Source organism: Stenella coeruleoalba (assembly GCF_951394435.1).
Source record: "Stenella coeruleoalba genome assembly, chromosome: 1".
Lineage (NCBI taxonomy): Eukaryota > Metazoa > Chordata > Mammalia > Artiodactyla > Delphinidae > Stenella > Stenella coeruleoalba.
In genome coordinates, this window is record NC_137169.1 from 138,197,934 (window position 1) to 138,217,914 (window position 19,981).

At 39.7% G+C, this 19,981-nt stretch overlaps 1 protein-coding gene across 1 annotated transcript in view; it reads right to left on the reverse strand.

Moving 5' to 3' along the window:
• Window positions 1-19,981, reverse strand: part of USH2A (usherin) — a 785,755-nt gene that overhangs the window by 463,917 nt on the left and 301,857 nt on the right. The window contains exons 26-29 of the mRNA XM_079900731.1: window positions 17,734-18,007; window positions 12,679-12,882; window positions 12,472-12,552; window positions 9,663-9,857 (exon numbers count right to left, since the gene is read on the reverse strand). Coding sequence (XP_079756857.1) covers window positions 9,663-9,857; window positions 12,472-12,552; window positions 12,679-12,882; window positions 17,734-18,007 — 754 coding nt within the window. The remainder of the gene's footprint in view (window positions 1-9,662; window positions 9,858-12,471; window positions 12,553-12,678; window positions 12,883-17,733; window positions 18,008-19,981) is intronic.

Genomic DNA, 19,981 nt, shown 5'->3' on the forward strand with positions numbered 1-19,981 from the left:
CCATTATTTTAAATTGCAAATATATAGTCCCTGAGCTTCATTATGAGGTGTAAGTTTTGGAACTAATTTTTAGATTCTATTCATCCTATCAACATTTTTTTCCCCGTTGGGAATATGTATGTTAAGTTCCAAATATATATCTAAGTTGTGGTAGTTCTGCATATTATTTCATAAAATTAGAGAACTATAGAACTGCAGAACCAGTAGTTCAAAACTCAACTCAGCATGATAAGACAATAGTAACATTACGTTAACTACAGGGTTAGCACCAAAACCCTGCATTTGTTTCTGTATCTCTTCCTTCGTGCCTTCAAGAAAAGTGTATGGATTACCTACCTTGAGCAAGTTACTAAACAAGGCTTAAAATAAATAGAAAACATGATACTTGTCCTCTGGGAGCTTACTGTCTAATGAAAAAATAGAACGGGTGTACCAAGAGCAGCCATAGGCAGTTTTAACAACTGTGGAGTAAGACTTCTCAGCTGAATAGAAAAAAAATTATAGGGCAGGGAAGTTTTTATTACAGTTCTCTCTCTGCAGGCTTCTCAGGCAAGTCTTCATGAATCAATGATTCTCTATGGCTCTCAGTTCTTCATTCTTTTTGTAGACACCCCAATGGTGTCTACAAACAAGAGTTTCCCTTTTCTGTCAATAGTTGGGAAACCCTAAAATTATTCACACATTCTTTCCTTCTAACAGGTATCGATAGTTTCGGGATTGGATGGCATCCTTTGCCTGTAAGATTACTTTAAGAGTTTTTTCACTCTTTCTTTTCATGCCTTCCCCACTTCCAAGGTGTGTGGTTAAATGTATGTAACTGAAATACACAGATGAGACTTCACTACGAGACTAATTACAATTATACTGCATGCGTGGAATTGCACTGGTCTCCTTCTTCTCTGGACCTAATGGGCATTTTGCATTCTGTATGTAAGTAGAGAACTCTCTGCCTTTCTAATGGGCATCGTGGCCTGGGGGCTGAGAGGGTTGGGTTTGTTAGAAATGCAGAATCTCACACCACAGTCCCAGACCTACTGAATCAGAATCTGCAGTTTACAGAGATCCCAAGTAATTCTCACTTCCTTTGCACTAGCAGCTTTCAGAAGCACCACCCTTAAGGGTCAGAGGCCCTACTTACACTGCCTCTATTTCTTCACTTGCCCTACCACCGTTCTGCCCACAAAGCTAATGCTGTTGGAACAAGGGGCAGGAACAAACAAAGCAGGGGTAAATTCAAGCCCAGCAGGTGAAAATGATCCCTTCTCACCTGGCCACGCCCCTCACCCCAGTGGTTTTTAATATGTGGTCCACTGACCTCTGCAAGAGCATGGACTAGAACACTTGGTAAAGGCAGATTTCTCAATCCTAGCCCAAATACACAGACTCTTGTGCACGGAGTCCAAGAATCTGCATTTTATAAGCAATCCAGGAATCACCTTATGACCAGTAGAGCTGAGACTCACTAATTATTACTACTAGCTGTGGAAGAGACAGAAAAATGAGAGACTTTCAATATGGAACCCACTTGTTTCAGGTAGAAGAAAATGAATGTCTACTGTATATGAGGACTGAACCAGTTTTCACAGCAAAAGCTATATTATCAGTTGCATGATAAATTAAAATGTCTTTCTTTTTTTTCCATAAATTTAGATTTACGTGGGTCATCTGAAAGATTATTACTATTGGTGCATCAGCTAAGCTATAGTAAATAATAAATATGATTATCATTACCGGAAGAAGGAATATAACTCCTAGAGCTTAGCTCAATGTAATGTAACAATAAAACTGAGAAAATATCTTCTGTGTACCAAGTACATTCCTAGCACTATGCCAGGTGCTGTACTAATCATGCCAATAATTAAGTCTACATGTTTAAGCATCTTCAAGAAAGAAATAAAAAAAAATTGTATATGTGCAAATTCTTGAATGCATTCATTCTTGACAGAATTTCAAATCAGACTGGGAGGGGTCTTTCTGAGCAGCCCTGGGTTTGAAGGGAAATGCCAGCGCTGTCTCTCTGGGCAGCAGCTTTGGACGTTGAAAGTGCTGGAGGGAAAATCAGCAGGAGCTATGCAGAGTTAATTGGAGCCCTTTGCAACTAGTCTAAAGATACACTGGAGTGATAACTGCAGGGCTTTCTACCCTGAGGCTGCAGCTGAGGAAATGAACTTTCAAGAACTCCCTGCTCTGAACCCTGGCCTTCCGAGGGCACAGAATCCAGACTCTGTGGCCCAAAGGGGCCCATTTGTACCTGAGTGGGGCTGTTAACCCTTGGACTCTCCATGCTACTGGGACTTATCACATTTAATCCTCCAGTAGCCAAATTCGTGATTGGTAAATATTCTGTCTCACGCTTCTAGTGTTCCAGCTCTCTTAGTTAATATTCATCTTTTTATTTTCTTTTGCCTTCTGCATTTTGTAAAGTCTGACCATAATTTCCCACTTCTTCCCAAGAATCATTTCACTTAATTTTTTGTTGTCCTGTGATTTTCCTTTGCTAATTTTATTACTTACTTTTAATAGCTCATCTTTTTTTTTTTTTTTTTTTTTTCAGTACGCAGGCCTCTCACTGTTGTGGCCTCTCCCGCTGCAGAGCACAGGCTCCGGACGCGCAGGCTCAGCGGCCATGGCTCACGGGCCCAGCCACTCCGCGGCATGTGGGATCTTCCCGGACCAGGGCACGAACCCGTGTCCCCTGCATCGGCAGGCGGACTCTCAACCACTGCGCCATCAGGGAAGCCCTCATCATTTTTATATAGGCATTTCTCTTTCTTTTTTTTTTTTTTTGTCCTGTATTTGCAAGTTGCAGTTGGGAGGTGGAAGTTGTCATAAGAACTTCTGGTTAAAATAGAGACTTGATCACTGGTGTCAAACAGTGATCAGTGTTTGAACAGTGTTTCCCAATCCTGGCTGTACAACAGAGTTACCTGCTGACACTTTTAAAATACCAATACCCAGGCTATATTCTAAACCAAAACGTCAGACTCTGCAGGTGAGACCTGGACATCAATATTTTTTAAAGCTCCCCAGGTGGGTCAGTGTGCACCCATGGTTGAGAACTATTACCTTATAAGAATGCCAAGGAGGGGCTTCCCTGGTGGCGCAGTGGTTAAGAATCTGCCTGCCAATGCAGGGGACGTGGGTTTGAGCCCTATTCTGGGAAGATCTCACGTGCCACAGAGCAACTAAGCCCCTGCACCGCAACTACTGAGCCTGAACTCCAGAGCCCGCAAGCCACAACTACTGAGCCCACACGCTGCAACTACTGAAGCCTGCGTGCCTATAGCCTGTGCTCCACAACAAGAGAAGCCATTGCGGTGAAAGGCCCACACACCGCAACGAAGAGGGGCCCCCGTTCACCACAACTAGAGAAAGCCCACGTGCAGCAACGAAGATCCAACACAGCCAAAAATAAAAGACAATAAATAAATTTTTTAAAAAAAGACTGAAGTAGAAGAATTAAGTACTCATCTCAGAAGATTCAAACAGCAGAATCAATACTGCCAAAATCAGAAAATGATAAAGGAAAAAAACTATGAAGCAAAAACCCAGAATTCAGAAACTGAATAGTATAAAGATAACAATTAATTCATTGAACATTTACTATGTGCCTGTTTATCAGCAAAATATTCTATGGAGGTAATTCATTGTTTTTTTTAATCTTTGCAACAATTCCATAACACGAAGAAGGTTTTTACCCCCAGTTTATATATGAGGAAACTCCAATACAGTGATATGTTTTTAAATTTGCCTGAGATCAGACAGTTGATAAGTGACATAACTAGATTGATTTGACTCTGCAAGCTGTGTCCTGGACTGCTAAAATGAGGAGGACAAACTGGGAAGAAATATACAATATTGGAAACTGTTATTTCTTACCAGAAGTAATGATGATATACACAATAGCAAACTTTCCAAGCCAAAGAAAGACCCAATTGTGAAGAAAGAAGAGCTCATTAGATAACAGAAGAAAAATGTAATGAAAAGAAACCAACACATTTTATGATCACTTACTTGGTTAAGGACCCTATGTGAACCAACAAACCTAAATTGTCTTATACATCCAATATCAGTATTGTTCATTCAAACAAATACCACTCTAACAACCAAAAATTAAACATAAAAATCTCAACAAATGTCACCTCAGAAATGCTAAAGGGGGATTACTTTCAAGATCAATAGCAAAACTACTCATGAACTACTCTATTGTCCTCTCTCTTGGTACCTTGTTATCTCAACTAATTGGCAAAACAGCTACCACCAACCAATCTCCACACTCCTCACATCTCCACCAAATCCAGGTTTCTGGCTCTCTACTTTCTCCCCCCTCCCCCCTCACTTTCTAGTATTCTTTTTTCTTTACTATGAAATCTCTGGCTTTGATACTTACTTAGCCTGGCTTTGGGGCTTTTCAATTCACACTCCCCTCCCTCAATAGACTGAATTCGTCACAATAAAAGTCCACCTGGCAGTACCAGAGTTCTCCACAATCTTTAAGATTACCTCCTATGTATTTCCTTGTCTGTTCATTTCACAACTGTGAGCAACAGATACATCTTTAAAACCCTTTGGGGGGAAAAAAGTTAAAGAATTCATAGTCCACACAGGCAAGAACAGAAATAAAGGAATAACAACAACAGAAAGTACTGAAACACAATAACAAACAAAACTGGAAAGCATGAAATATGATGACAGAAATAAGAGCAATCAATTGTATAAATCATAAAAATAAATGTGAGTTAAACTCCTCTACTAAAGTACAGAGAATTTTAAGTTGAATGTAAAACTAAATCAAACTAGATTCTGTTTACAGAGATACACTTAAAGCAATGTGACTTCAAAGGTTAATACACAAATGATGAATGTAAAAATAATAAGAAAAAGAAAAATACAAACAAAAAGCAAGTTACCAAAGAAACTGATAATTGACAAATCCAAGAAATTGACCAAGTTGCAATAATTGAGAGTTTTTCCTTAGTTTTTTGTGGGTTTTTTTTGCGGTACTAGGGCCTCTCACTGCTGCGGCCTCTCCCGCCGCGGAGCACAGGCTCCGGACGCGCAGGCCCAGCGGCCACGGCCCACGGGCCCAGCCGCTCCATGGCACGTGGGATTCTCCCGGACCGAGGCATGAACCCACGCCCCCCGCATCAGCAGGCGGACTCTCAACCACTGTGCCACCAGGGAAGCCCTTTCCTTAGTTTTTTACACATTGGGTATATAAAAATAAATAACAGTTGGTCAGTGGTGCTCTAATTTTCTTCTCTCTGTACACCATTCACATGCTTGAAATACCCTACAGTAACATCCAATAGTTTATTATACTGGTTTTCAATCTCAGGGGTACTGTTCTCCAGAAAGATACCCTTCAGAATCTGGGAAAGGCTGGTGTAATTTGAAAAGCCTCCCTGTCCCGTTTCTGATTTGATCTTACCTCAAATTTAGAATTACTAATTCAGAGGATATGCATCATATATATGTATGTGTGTGTGTGTGTGTGTGTGTGTGTGTGTGTGTGTGTGTGTATATATATATATATATAATCAATATGGTATATCTAATATAAACAAGTATTAGTCTACCCTGAATGGTGAGGATAGGTTTTTTTTTTTCATATTACCCATAGAAAACTAACAAAAACATTTAAAGGTGTTATATTAACTATAGAAAATGTTCTTTAAAATCTGCACATAAAAATGTAAATAAAAATAAATGAAAAACGGGGGCATTCCCACACATAAGGCAAACATAAGTATAATATTCTTCATATATAAAGAGATATTTAAATCAATGAGAAAAATGTGACTCCTCCAATAGAAAAATTGAGGGTGAAATGTGCTACGTATGTCATAAAAGAAGTACAAATTACCAGGAAACAACGAAAATACTTAATGCCTCTAGTAATCTAAATTTGAGGCAAGATCAAATTAAAGTAATATTCTGATATATTTGGAAAATTTACAAAGTTTCTTTTACCTGTAAAACTTGTCAACTAGGATGAAATGAAAAACAAAATCTTGCATTCGGCTTGCTGGTGGGAGTATAATTTGTACAGTCTTTTTGGCAATTATTTGGCAACATAAAAATAACTAACCTTTGTTAAGAAATTACCATATGCTAAGCACTGTGCTACATGCTTTAAAAACATCTGATAGTTAACATTTATACGATCCGATCCGTGTGTCATGTGCTGTCCTGTGTGTTTTACATATACATGGATTCATTTAATCCTCACAGGTATCCTATGAGGTGGGTAGTTATTTCATTCTCAATTTACCCATATGGAATCAGAAGCACAGAGATGTTAATTAATTTGTCCAAGTTTGCACAGCTGAAAATTGTTAGACTTGGAATATCATCTCACTTAATATCTTTAATATTCTTCTGAGGTTAATATTATTCTCCCATTTCATAGGTTAAGACACTAAAAAAAGATCCAGGAGAATACATAATTTCCCCAAAGTCACAGGGAGGGTAGGCAGCAGAGGTTTGCATCAATGTGTGCTTGACCTCAAAGTCCAAGACTGACTAATGCTTTAAGAGAATTTGACCTAGTTGTTCCATTTCAAGGGGTTTATCCTACCGTCATTGTCAGGAATTCTTCCAAAGATTTACATACAGACTTCTAAAAAAATCATATTAATTATAACAGCAAAAGTTGGAAATCCAGAAAATAAGAGGAGACTGAGACAAAGTGAATTTGGGAGAGAGGCAGTGGAAAGCAACTGAAGAATTCTAAACAGAGAGCCATGATGTTTGGTTGTGCAGTGGATTAGAGTCATGGGCGGGGGGGTGTTCATGAGATAGAAGAGTATTGTAGCTGTCCAGGTAAGAGATTGGAATGGTTTGGCTTGGACAGTAGATAGGGGAGAGACGGATCAATTTAGCACATAGTTTAGAAAATGGAATCAATAAACAACATGGATGTACGAGGTGTGAACAGAATGTAAAAGTTGAGAAAAATTCTCAAGCTTAATTAACTGGGTGGCTGGAGGTGTCATTTATTGATATTGGGAATGCAGGAGGAGGACTTCAGGTTGGAGATGGTAAATTTAGAGATTACGAGAAGTCAATTGGAAATGTCAATTTTTCCAAATGTCTGCTGGATACACACATTTGGCAGTCTGGGTAGGACGTGCCTTTAGGAGTCAACAGTGTTTGTAGGATACTGGATGCTTTGTGAGTCGATGATTTTCCTGGAGCAAGACTGTAGGGAAAAAAAAAATTAGCAAAAGAGAGAGAGAAAAGGTCCCGGATCTAAACCCTGCGGTTCTCCAAAATGCAGAGTTAAGCTTCAGAGGGAGTGGGCAAAGGACACTGAGAAAAGGGGGCCCAGAACCAGAAGGGTCAGAGAAGTGAAGAAACATTTCAAGAGACAGTAAAAAAAAAATCCACAGTGTAGAATGCTATCGAGCTGTGGAACCAGGGCTGTAAAGTGTTCTTTGGATATTTAAACATGGAAGTTGTTGGTGTCCTCAGCAAGGCAAGCGAGTGGAAGGCAGACCGCGTGAAGAAATGGGAACAAGGCCACAGATGCTTCTTGGTAGAGGCACGTTTGGGAAGAGGAGAGAAGGCACAATAGCTGGATGGGACTTTAGATCAAAGGAAGATTTTTGTCACTGCTTTGGGTTTGTTTATGTTTGACAATGGGTGTTGACAGATGGAGTCTGAATGACCTTGGGCAGAATCCAGCTGGGCAGTGGCTCTAACTTTGGCATGCACCAGCATCACAAGAGGAGGGCTTGTTAAAATGGGGATTGCTGAGCTCTACCCCACAGCTTCTGATTCAGCAGGTGTGGGCGGCCTGGAGAATCTGCATTAATAAAAAGGTCCCAGGTGAGGCTGTTGACACAGATCCAAGGACCACACTTTGTGAACGACTGCAGGAGACAGAGGTTAAAAATATGTGAGAGGAAGAGAGACCACCAGTAACAGGTCTACAAAGGCAAGAGGAGTTGGGGTCCAGAGGACTTCTGAAGATTTTATTTTTGATAGGATAAGGGAAGCTCTGTGAAAATAGGAAGGAAAAGAGAGGAAGGTAAAAAGTAAAAATAATGGCAAATACCTATTATATGCCCAAAACCCATTAAAATGTCTTAGCATTCATTAATTCACTTAACCCCTAATAACAACCCTGTCAGTCAAAAAAAATGCAATTAATGCATATATTTGGTAGTAAGAAAGTGACAGAAATTCTTTATGATAGATTCTGGAGTTTTTTTGGTATCTAAGATGATCTAGTATATAAGACTATCAGCTGAGTGTGATAAGGAAGACAGGTTAGCATTTAGAGAGTTTGAAAAAATATAAAATATTTAATGAGGAGAACGGGAGAAGGCAATTACAGACATATGGTAGGACTGGTGTCATTACTGAGTGTCCATCTGAAAATGGGGATTGAGACATTTTAGTGATAAATTGCTCATTGTTTTCCAGCCCACTTAGCTGCAATGCACAGCCTGGGCAAAGGCTTAATCAGATTGGGTTTTTATTGGATGGGTAAAATGAGGGAGGAAGGAAGTGAAAGATACCAGTTTTTTTTTTTTTTTAATTGGTTGTGTATTTGGGCTGTAGATTCTAAGGAATCTAAAAAAACTGAAGTAAAGTTTGAGAGAGTTGACCGATAGATGTGTTAGAAAGACAATTAAGGCTGCTTTATAATCCAGCAAATTTGTCAAGTTACGAAAGTCTTTGACAGAGGAAAAATACTTTTTTCTATTAAATTTGTTGATGCATTTTACTTTTGTTTGGTCAAAGGCTTACATTTGACTTTCCATTTAAATGGGCCTTAACATTTCATGAGGCTGAAAACTGCTGTCTTGCTACACGTGCGGGACTTTGAGCACAGCACCTTGCGCGATGTGCCTGAGTGTATTTCACTCCAGCCGTTCTGCACGGCGCGCGTGCCACACCGTGAGAAATTGATTCGCTGGTTTGCCCGTCAAACTGCCGGTGCTCTAGTACTCCTCTACCTTGACATAATTAGGTTTAATCAACAATTTTACAATAAATAACAGTGCTGTGAACTTGGGCTAGTCCCAACGAGCGAACTTTTGCATGGTGAAATAGGTCGCTGGCCCCATGTGTACACGTAGGATTGCTAAAAGATACATCGTTTTAGGATGTATAAAGATCCTAGGTACAAGGACCTGATTAAGGGCACGAGGGCCCTGTGACCTAATCTTTTGGGGATGGCAAGAATATCATCCTTGTAATGAAGCTATCCATAAGAGCCCATAACCATTATAGAATTATCCTTTCCATCCGAGATGGATAGAGGTGTCCATATCATTAGATGACCCTTGTTGGTTTTTTTTTTTTTTTTTTTTTTTTTTTGCGGTACGTGGGCCTCTCACCATTGTGGCCTCTCCCGTTGAGGAGCACAGGCTCCGGATGCGCAGGCTCAGCGGCCATGGCTCACAGGCCCAGCCGCTCCGCGGCATGTGGGATCTTCCCGGACCGGGGCACGAACCCATGTCCCCTGCATCGGCAGGTGGACTCTCAACCACTGCACCACCAGGGAAGCCCAATCCTTGTTGTTTTGAATCAGGCAAAATATAGGAATCTTTAATGCGTTGGGGAAAAAGCCTTGAAGGACGTTTTTATCTAAAGTCAAACCAAAAAGAAAATTAATAAGACCTACTCCCTTGAGGAGTCGCCTTTACCTGTGAAGGTGCTGGTATCAACAAGCTCAGAGCTGGCAGAGGGCAGGCGGGGCGGACCGGTAGCATCTTCACTGTAGGCTCTCAAAATGTACTTCTCAATTACACCTCTAACCACAACAGGTTCATCCCAGGTCACCTCGATGCTATAGCCGTTTATGCTGCGGACTCTTGAGGGAGTTGGCACACTTTGTGGAGCTGTGAAAGGATAAAAGAGAAAATAGGGGAAACGGCAGTTCTGAGAAGACTATCGCTCGTATTCTTCACTTTTAATGGCCGCAGTAAATCAGACTCGACCATTAGCATAAATACAATTTATTAGAGTTGTAACTTTTCAGCACTGATTTAATATGACTGCACATCTTGAGCCATTCAGTTTAAGCGATATTTCAAAACCATCAAAACTCCATTGACATCACGTTCTTTCAAGCCTAGTCCAGGTTTTCCAAAAACATTTAATGTATCCGACATGTTTTAAACATCACTCATAAAGAAGGAGGTGGATGGTAGGCAGATAACAAGTTCAAACAACATAATGATGTACCCCTTTGAAGCAAGATAATTAGACTGTTATTATACATAGTGGTTTGACACTTTTATATTGTCGATGTATTAGCCAAAAAATATCAGAAATGTGGTGACTGTATTGTACTTGAAGGTCTGATCCCGTTTGCCAAATTCAATTGTTTTTCCAACTAATTTTAAAAAAAGCAAAGTTCTACCAGATAGGATATATTCCTAATTGCATTTAGGCGGGGTAGAGGAGCCGGTGCCCTTGAGATTCTACAAAATCATTTTCCTCAGAGCACCACAAAATACCACCACCAAACGAGGCAAGTTTAAAGGAACTTGCTGCGAAACCTCACTTATAAGCCAAATGCCCTCATTTAAAAAATCTATAACCTTTAATTATTAATTAGATATTTCTATGGTTCTGATCAGTAACGACTTCAGCACAGCTGACTGCACTGGGAACACTGAGAAGAAGCCCAAGGAACTTCATGGCAGGATGATGGATGAGAGACAGGCTCTGACCACTCCTGGACTCCTGAGCCCTGTCGATGGAGAATCACTCTGGTTTCCCTCCATCAAATAGCCTCCTTCTCTGCCTTTACTGTTCAGGCCAATAAAACAGGACAGTTTTAAGGGAAACAATGTGAACGTAAGGGATATGAGGAAGCACAGAGGCGGAGAACCACTGTCTGAGGAGGTAAAACACCACAGGCGCTTCTGGAAACACACAGGCTACACAATCAAGTTGCAAGTAATGGGACAATGGGAGTGATTTTGATTTTATTAGTTCTGAAATGTGGTCCAGAGCAAAGTCGAGTCCTGTCTAACAGATGGTCTTCTCATAAGGGACAGAGCAAAACTGACTCAAAAATAATTAAATAGTGCAATTATTCTCCAACCCATGGGAGCATGTAGCCGCTTGGTGGTGTGGTCAGATTGTAAATATGAATTTATGGCATAAGACTTTGTGGTCAGATCATGGCTATAAATTCAGAGCTCTATTTGCCTACTTTCTCGGTGGTACTCAAAATGGAGACTATTAAGCTACGTAAGTGATGCACTTTCTAGACACCTATTTACGTTGTTGAATTAGACTGAAAGCAGGCTTTATAGTATATTTGTTAATAAAGGAGAGAAGTGTGAGATAGGGGCAGAGGACATGCCAGTAACAAATGAATATTTTACATCAGAGCTTTTTCCAAGCTCTAAAGTTGAAAAGGATTTTAAGGGATCGCTCCGTGCATTGTGTTGCCTACAAATAGATGATGATTTAAATCATCCTGGAAAAGTGTCAAGTTGGCCTCTTCTGGAAAATCTGTAGGCAGACAGCTTTGAAAATTCTTATTAGTAGCCCATCTCAGTACTTAATTATCTCTTAGATTAAAAAGATTCCTCAAAGGATGCCTGTGTTAGTAACCCGTTATTGATAAGAAGTATGAGAGGGTATCTTGGTACAAAACACATCTTTAGACAAATCGTGACTTGCTAAGGATAATTTTCTTCAAGAGGCACAAGTGTCAATCACATGGAAATGTATTTGTCTTTCTGACAAATAAATATTTTCTCCAAAATGGTAGAAGGCTACTGATTTCACAAAACTTTTTTTAATGAATGCCTCCCTGTGATGGTAATATGTGAACAGATTCTGTGGTCCCTGTCAGAAGGACAAAGCACTTACAAATCAGTTATCTGAGATTAGCTCTAATATAGTAGTCTGTTTCCTCTTTGTTTCCGCATTCAACTCAAAACAAACAAACAAACAAAAATTAGACCACTCAGCAATTTCTGTCATGGGAGAGTCATTCTAAGACCCTAACAGTAAACACCACGGCAAACACCTGCCATGATGTGATAAAAGACACATCCGCTTGCAACCAGGGTGCAGGTTTCAAATGTGCTCTCCACTGGGGAGGCAAGGGTCTATCACCCCTACCTAAAGGTAATCCTGATTTTAGCTTTTCGGGGTCTAAGCAGTTGGGAAAGGTTTCCTATTCTTAGATAAATGACAGTCGATGTGGGCCTATTTCATCTTTAAGAGCAACCTGAACTTACTTTCTTCTGCATCTGAAGAGGAAAGAATCAAGCCTGAAAAAATCCTTATTAAATACTTGAAAAATCAAAAGCAAGGATCTGCTAAGCATTTTTACCAACGACGGGTGCCTTTGCACTCCAGGGCGTGCTCTGTCACAAGATTACAAACGTACTGCTTGCTTCACGGGTGAGAGTCCTTCCTTTCCTTTACATGCACCGACGTGTGCATTTGTGTGTACATACACGTGTTAAGATAAATAGTATTTACCTGCTCCTGTTGTACGGCCCCGACTCCAGTCGCTAGGTACTGAACCTCCTTCGTGGGAGGCTGTTACTCGATACAGGTATTCTTAAATGGAAGTAAGAAGTAGAAGGTTAACATACGACTCGTGTAGGCTCGTGGTGGGCTGGCAGGGAGGGAAGAGGGGACGAGGAGGGGACGTGGGACATTGAATTTGGAGCATTTCCACATTACCTGTGAAAGGCTGGAGACCACTCTCATAAACGCTCTGCTCTTCTCCCCGATAAACCAGGATGGAGTCATTTCCCCTGCAGTTAACGGCACTGTCAGTTGACAGGCATCCATCCAGATTGACTCTGATAGCACCGCTGGACACAGATGCCAAGTTAACGACAGCACCCTGTGCAAACTGCACATCTTTCATGCAACCACCGAAACCTAGCAAATAGTAAGGGACGAATGTCACATAACAGGCTTGAATCATTAATTACCAATCATTTTTTTGCCTCCTGTAGTACTACGTTTTGATGAAGTTGTGCAAGGGGGGGCTTTAAAGATAATTTTTAAACTTCCAAGTCTTGTTTGGGAGATCCTTTATGCCTCCCCCTGCTTTTTTTTTCAGGCTAAGCTGTTGCAGGAAATAGTTATATTTATGTTATTTTGAAAAAATATATAAGCTGATAATTGTAATTCGACTGAATTAGATTCAACTGAAAAGTATGTATTATATCTCTTTAGGAACACATTTTTATGTTTATTCCCATGAAATAAAATTTAGGCAAGTACACATTATCGTGAGGGGGTATCTACACGTCCCTCAATCCTGGAAAATTAAGTTACCTGTATAAGTCAGTGTCTAAGTGCCAAAAACTAGTATTTTAATGAGCATGATTATTCAAGAAGCTTATTGGGGGAAAAAATACATTTCGAGGTTCCTATGAATAGTAGGAGGAAGAATATAGTCTCAAAATATACTAAAATCCTGAGATATTGCTATGAATTCCGTAATGATCGTTTCATAGACAGAGAACGAATCCCAGTTAAATCAGGGAACAAGGGAGCTACGACTGTGCTCTACCATTTTCACTGAGTTCCATAATCTCGACTGTGCAAAACGATCACCAGTTTTAGGTTCATGTTCTCATGACAGGGACCAAATTCAGCTGTGGCAACAGCAACACGGGAGGTTCCCTGGAACGTGTATTCTACTCAGTCAACTTTAGAATGACCACGGGGCATTCAGTTCTGGGAAGTTTAACAGAGAATGTGGAGGAGGTGGGTTTGAAGTGTGCACGGCTTTTTTTTTTTTTAGAGAACCATAGGGCATCCTGTCAGCCGGGGAACAGCAGTGGCTTTGAATAACTTGCTATTTTGTGTAAACAGAGATCAGTTCTGTGCGGTTTGGCAGTACTCTGCTCAGAAAACTGCCCACAATTGTCAAAGAAGGGACAAACAGACTGTGTTTGAGATCGCTGGAGCACACACTCTTTCTTGAACAAAACACTGTCAAGTCTGAAAGGTCCCAAACACACGATTAGTTCTTTTCAAGATGAAAACACGTCGGCAGGAAATGGAAATAAAACATAATGCAATGCCGAACAGTAAAATAAGTTAACGGTAACAATGACCGTATTGTTCTCTTCAGTATTAATATGGTGTGTTATTCTGTCTTCTAACACTTTAAGTCGAAGTCTATTTCCTTTTAAATGCCTTTGCTATTATTCACGTTCCTTTAGGCCCGACTGACCAATACTGCTAGTCTATCTTCAACACACAGTAGATACTCAGTAAGTTGGGTGAATGGAATTGAAAGCAATGAAGCTCAATATAAAAGCATCTGCTTGAAAATGCAGATGCTAATTTCTTTACCAGTAGTAATCTTCTGATGGCCCAGAGCTGAGTCACCTAACTCCTCTGTCCTCGAGTTTCCCTATCAATAAAATGTGAACAGTGGAAAGATAGCTTTGGCAAACGTCAGTGTGCCCGTATAAGAAATGTCCCGTGATGGTTCAAGAGGTACAGAATTTCAGGTTCGTAGGATGAAGAGTTCTAGAGATCGATGGTGGCAATGGTTGCTCAAAAACGTGAATGTACTAGATGCCTGAACCGTACATTAAAAATGGTTAAGATGGTAAATCGTACGTTAGGCGTACTTTATTACAAGTAAACATGTTAAAAAATTTTTTTTAAAGAAATGGTCTTAAACATTAATACACAAGATGCAAATTTAAATCTGGGAAAGGCCACAGAGGTAGGCTTCCTTCACGCTGGAGATAAAGAAAAAAAAGTCCAGAAAGTGACAGGATGAGGTTTCTAAGTAGGAATCCTCCTTAGGAAATGGGATTCTGGCCTCAGGCCTTTGGGGGTGCAGATGCCTGGGCTCTAGTGTGGGGTCCTCACAGTACTACCCTCAGGGCAGTCAGAGGGTTTGGTCAAAGTTTGCGCCATTCTCCCAACTCTGCACGGTCAGAAACCCTCCCACCGGAAATACTCCCCAACGACCTCTAAAATATGAATGGGCTGCGAGGATAAAAACAGGGGAGAGGGCCTGTCTGTGGGAAGACTAGTGATGCCTCCTTTTCTTGCTTCCCTGCCTTTGGGAAAATCATAAGCGACTCCCCACACCCATCCTACCCCCGGTCTCTAAGTAACTGGAAGGTGGACAAGAACCCTGAGTTGACAGATCAGAGAGACAGTAGCTGTTCACGGGGAAGCGGTCCAACGATGGGACACTTGGGCTCACAGGATGGCTGACTCTCAGCCCCACTCCTGACCTCTCTGCTCAGGGCTTTGGACAGACCATAACCTGGGAGACCACACGCCATGGCCTGCTCACTCTCAACCCAGAGGTGAGTGCTGTCCCAAGTGTTAGTCCTAGATAAATGCCCATGATCTGAGGTGGTACCTCTTCAGCAAATGATGTTGCCCAGCATCTCCAAAACACAGAGGAAAATTCATTTGCATTGGATTTAAAGGAAGATTGCAACATTAATGGATATAAAAAATAGCTCTAGTAGGACCACAAAATAGAGCCTTTGAAAAAGGATGCTAATGGAGAAGCGTAGGAATGTTTTTATGACTACTGATAGTGGATTGAAAAAACTACAGGGAAGTGAACATGATTAGTTTTAATTGCAATTTACTACGTGCATGAAGCACCTCTATATTGTGAATATTCTCCTGCTCACTGTATAAAACATGCAGTTAGGGCTGCCCTGGTGGCGCAGTGGTTGAGAGTCCGCCTGCCAATGCAGGGGACACGGGTTCGTGCCCCGGTCCGGGAAAATCCCACATGCCGCGGAGTGGCTGGGCCCCTGAGCCATGGCTGCTGAGCCTGCACGTCCAGAGCCTGTGCTCCACTGCAACGGGAGAGGCCACAACAGTGAGAGGCCCGAGTACGGCAAAAACAAAAACAAAAGCAAAAACATGCAGTTATTTACATAACTCTTACTATTCAAAACATCTGAGTCAGAATCTTAGAGGATAAAGGCATAAAATCTGCATTTTAAATAACCTTTCCATGCCATTCCAATGGATCCTGAATAGTAATAATAACAATAGCTAATTTTATTGCGTTCTTACTATATTCCAGCTACTATACTTCAATATTTTATAAGTGGTTTGAGAACCACTGATATGGATGATACTGCAATGATAAAAATTTAGTATTATCGATAAATAAAATATCTTTCAGTATCACAGTCTTAGTCATAGTGTAGATTATGTTGTTCCCCTTGGGTCTATGTTGATGTTTTAAACTTCCATCATTATCGTCTTATAATTCCAATTTTAGCCATGTCTCTAGGACCACCATAACAATGGGTTTTGGTGTACTTTGAGAGTAAAATGCCCAATATACAGGGGATTTTTCCTAGATGTAAACAGAATCAAGTAATTTTGCTCCTATAAAGAGTTTTCAAGCTCGTTCTAACCTCAGAAGCCTGAAAACCAGAAGAAGCCCTTATATGAATGTAATATTTTTAGCTGCTGTTACATCTTAAGTGCCTTGAAAATGTCATTACTGTCTTCCACCCCAGATATTCATTAACTCCTACTAGTACCCTTCTAAACGTCTCCTTAGAGCTTGCCATATATTTTCTATTCAAAGGCATTTAAATCTTTATGTACTTACCAAATAGGCAAAGACTGCTTCATGGAAATTTTAACCGTTCAGGGTGCATAGTTTTTGAAATACAGTGAGAACATTTTCTACACAGGAACATGCTTGGTGGCAAGCTGGAAGTTTCTGTACTTTCCCCACTTGATAGAAAGGAACATTGGCCAATGCCCATGAAAGAGAGCACTTGACTATAATAAGGAGAGTGGGCTTTGACACCAGGCTGCCCGAGATGGGTAGGCTCGCCACCTGCTTAGTAGTCATTGACCTTGGGCAAGTTACTTTCCTCCCTGCCCCCAAGTTTCCCCATCTGTAAAGTGGGGATACAGATAATAATACCTGCCTCATGGGTTTGTTATGAAGAACTGACCCACTTATTCTCACATTAGGCTCTCAGAACCATGCCTGTCACACAGTATGAACTCACTTACTGTTAGCCTTTTTTAATCAATAATTTCTCTGATTATGTTCAAACTCCTTACATGAGTTAAAGGCTTGCTTTAGTCGTAAGTCACACATTCACGTACTTTTCCTTTCGTTGATGGTTATGGATAATAAATGACACACAGACTTTTCACAAGTGTGTTTGAAATTCAAGTAAACCCACACTTTCATGTGCTTTGCTGCATGAGAGCTCCATGGAAATGCATGGAGACAAACAGCATTGACGTCAGAAAAAGCCCCGGGAATTTAAGGCCATTTTTCTTGGCTGTACACACCAACCTAATTTATTTTTTAATCTGTAAATACAGATAATGATCAGTATTTAAAAGAACCAGAACCACGTGTGTTCAAGAAAAACATACGAGTAAATATATTATATATATAATATATACAACAATTATAATATATAATAGTAATTTATATATATACACATGTGTACACACATACATACATATATATAAATTACAATTATATTTGATGAAGATATGTTAGAATAAATATATTGATTGTAAACACAGATGAGAGCACACCCTTAAGGGCAACATACAAAACAATTTGAAGAAGTGTTTTATTATTTTTTATTTTTAGAGCTTAAAATTCTTCCGAAAAGGGGTGAGTAGGTATTGCTTTCAGCCTGATTCGACTGCTTTGTCTTGAAACACAGAACCACCAAGACCCGGTAGGACCAGGGCTGTACTAACTTGGGAATTCCTCCCGATGGAGTTTACCTTGTTCCAGCTTCAGGTGTTTATAAGACTCGTGCAGCTCCTGTGGGGTTCCTCCCACATAGACGGGGGAATTCACCATCAGTGGCTGAGCTCTGGACTCTGACACGCGCTCCATCAGTTCATTCATGCTTGTTGATAGGACGGAACCTTTTTTTTTAATGATCACTTTATTCCACCTTCCGTCACAATAGGACAGCCCCAGCCAGAGATCCACTTGTGTAAAGGTAAGACTAGTATTTAACCGGAAGCTCAATATTCCACTCTTCAGTTCCATCTGTATTTCATATTAAAAAGAAAATAGGTATATAAAAGGACTGCAGAATGGCAGTTTGGAAGAGAACAGAAGGTCAACTTCTTGAAGAGAAGCAAGAAATTTCCCTGAAAGAACTCTATAAAAATGTCCCACTTTATTCTAAGCAGAACTGGAGTAACACATAATGAAGTACCCTGCAAGCTTATAATTGACATGACGGATGTTGTAATGAGTCCAACAAATTTATACCCAGTAATGATGATACGATGTAATGCAATACTACATAGGCAAGACCATTTTTTTTTCTTTTTGATGCAGCATAGGTAACAGATTAAACCCTAGCATAAGTGACTGAATGACTGAAGAGAACAGTTTAAACTATGACTCTATTTTTATTTGAATCTTTAGAAAATGAGAAAATACTACTTCATATATCAATTTAATTTCAGGGAAAAATATGACAAGACAATAAGAAAATGAAATGTCAAGCCTGATTAAGCTTATTTTAACTGGCTGGTGAACTCAATTTCAAATTTGTAAAATGTATTTTGATTCAATATTTCAGTGTTACTATTCTAAATCTCTAACTAACCTAATTGCTTCTATGTCTATTCTTTCAGGTTAAAGTGCCATTTTCTAATACGAACATATTTTACTCACATTTTCATGGCAAAGGAAATGCCTCCATGTTTTTCTTCAAAATTTTACTCAATAATTATTTTACCTACTATGCTTTTATTTTGTTAGAAGTCAAATTAGTGACCATAAGGTACTTAAAAATTTGAGATCATGTCAATGAAACAAATTAAATAATATATAAAAAATTATTGCTTTTCTATGTAAAAATCATCTTTGTGAAGTACATCGGGTAAACAGTCATTCATTTTTTTATCCTTTCATTCAATAAATATTGATTCCCCTACTATGTTCTGAAAACCTGCTACTACAAGAGAAATTGCCCCCAAGAACTGCACTGTCTTAATAGCAGAGGCAAACATGTGCGGTAATATTATAAACAAGATGGGGATGGGGTGCAAAGAGATGGGAGAGAAGAAACACATTTTGTTCCCTGGGAATTGGCAAAGGCTTGAAGTAAGGTTTTTGGAAGTATGTAAGATTCATGGAGAATCTCCAGCAGGAAGATTAACACGTTCAATGGCATGGGGACATGTACGAGCACATTAGGTTTAGAAAAAGATACAAAATTAGATAAAAGGATACATACGGGGGAAAGAGAAAGAAAGGGTTCTGCCAGGTATGGTAGAAGCAAAATTTTGGAGGATTTTGAGTGATATGGAAAAATAATCATTTTTCTTTTGTCTGTCTGACGCCAAAAGCCCATATTCTTTCTACTAATATCTTACACTAAAAGTTCACCCTGCTGGTCATAAGAAGTACATCCTATAAAAATGTTCACAGTAGCCTTATTCACCATGGCAAAAACATGGGAACGACCACTACTTCATTGAAAAGAGAAGAGATATATTATTACCCAGCCATGAAAACCACACGGAGAACATGAATAACTCAGAAACAATGTCAAGGGCTAAAGCAATTGCCTAAAGATAGAAACTTTTACAAATTTCTAAAACAAAGACTTTTAGGCATTCACTCATGATGTTCAAACTATAAAAATGCAAGGAGATAATAAACACAAAATTATGATTACATATTACCTCTAGAGGGAGACAGGGAAATGGGCTAAGAGATGGCCTAGAGGTAGATGCAAAAATTTGATAATATTTTAGTTCTTGGGTTGGGTGGTAGGTTCATGAGTGCTCATTGTACTATTATATTTTATTTTATATGTGTGTGTGAAATATTAAATATATTTCACTATAATATAAAAGATAATGAAGGAACATTTTTCGTATATTGGGAATATAAATTGCATTTCCTCAATTCCTAATAATTAGCCTGTTTTGTTAAAATTATAATTTTCAAAGTATAATGGTCATTTAAAAAAATCATCATGGTCCTAAAATACAAAATGTT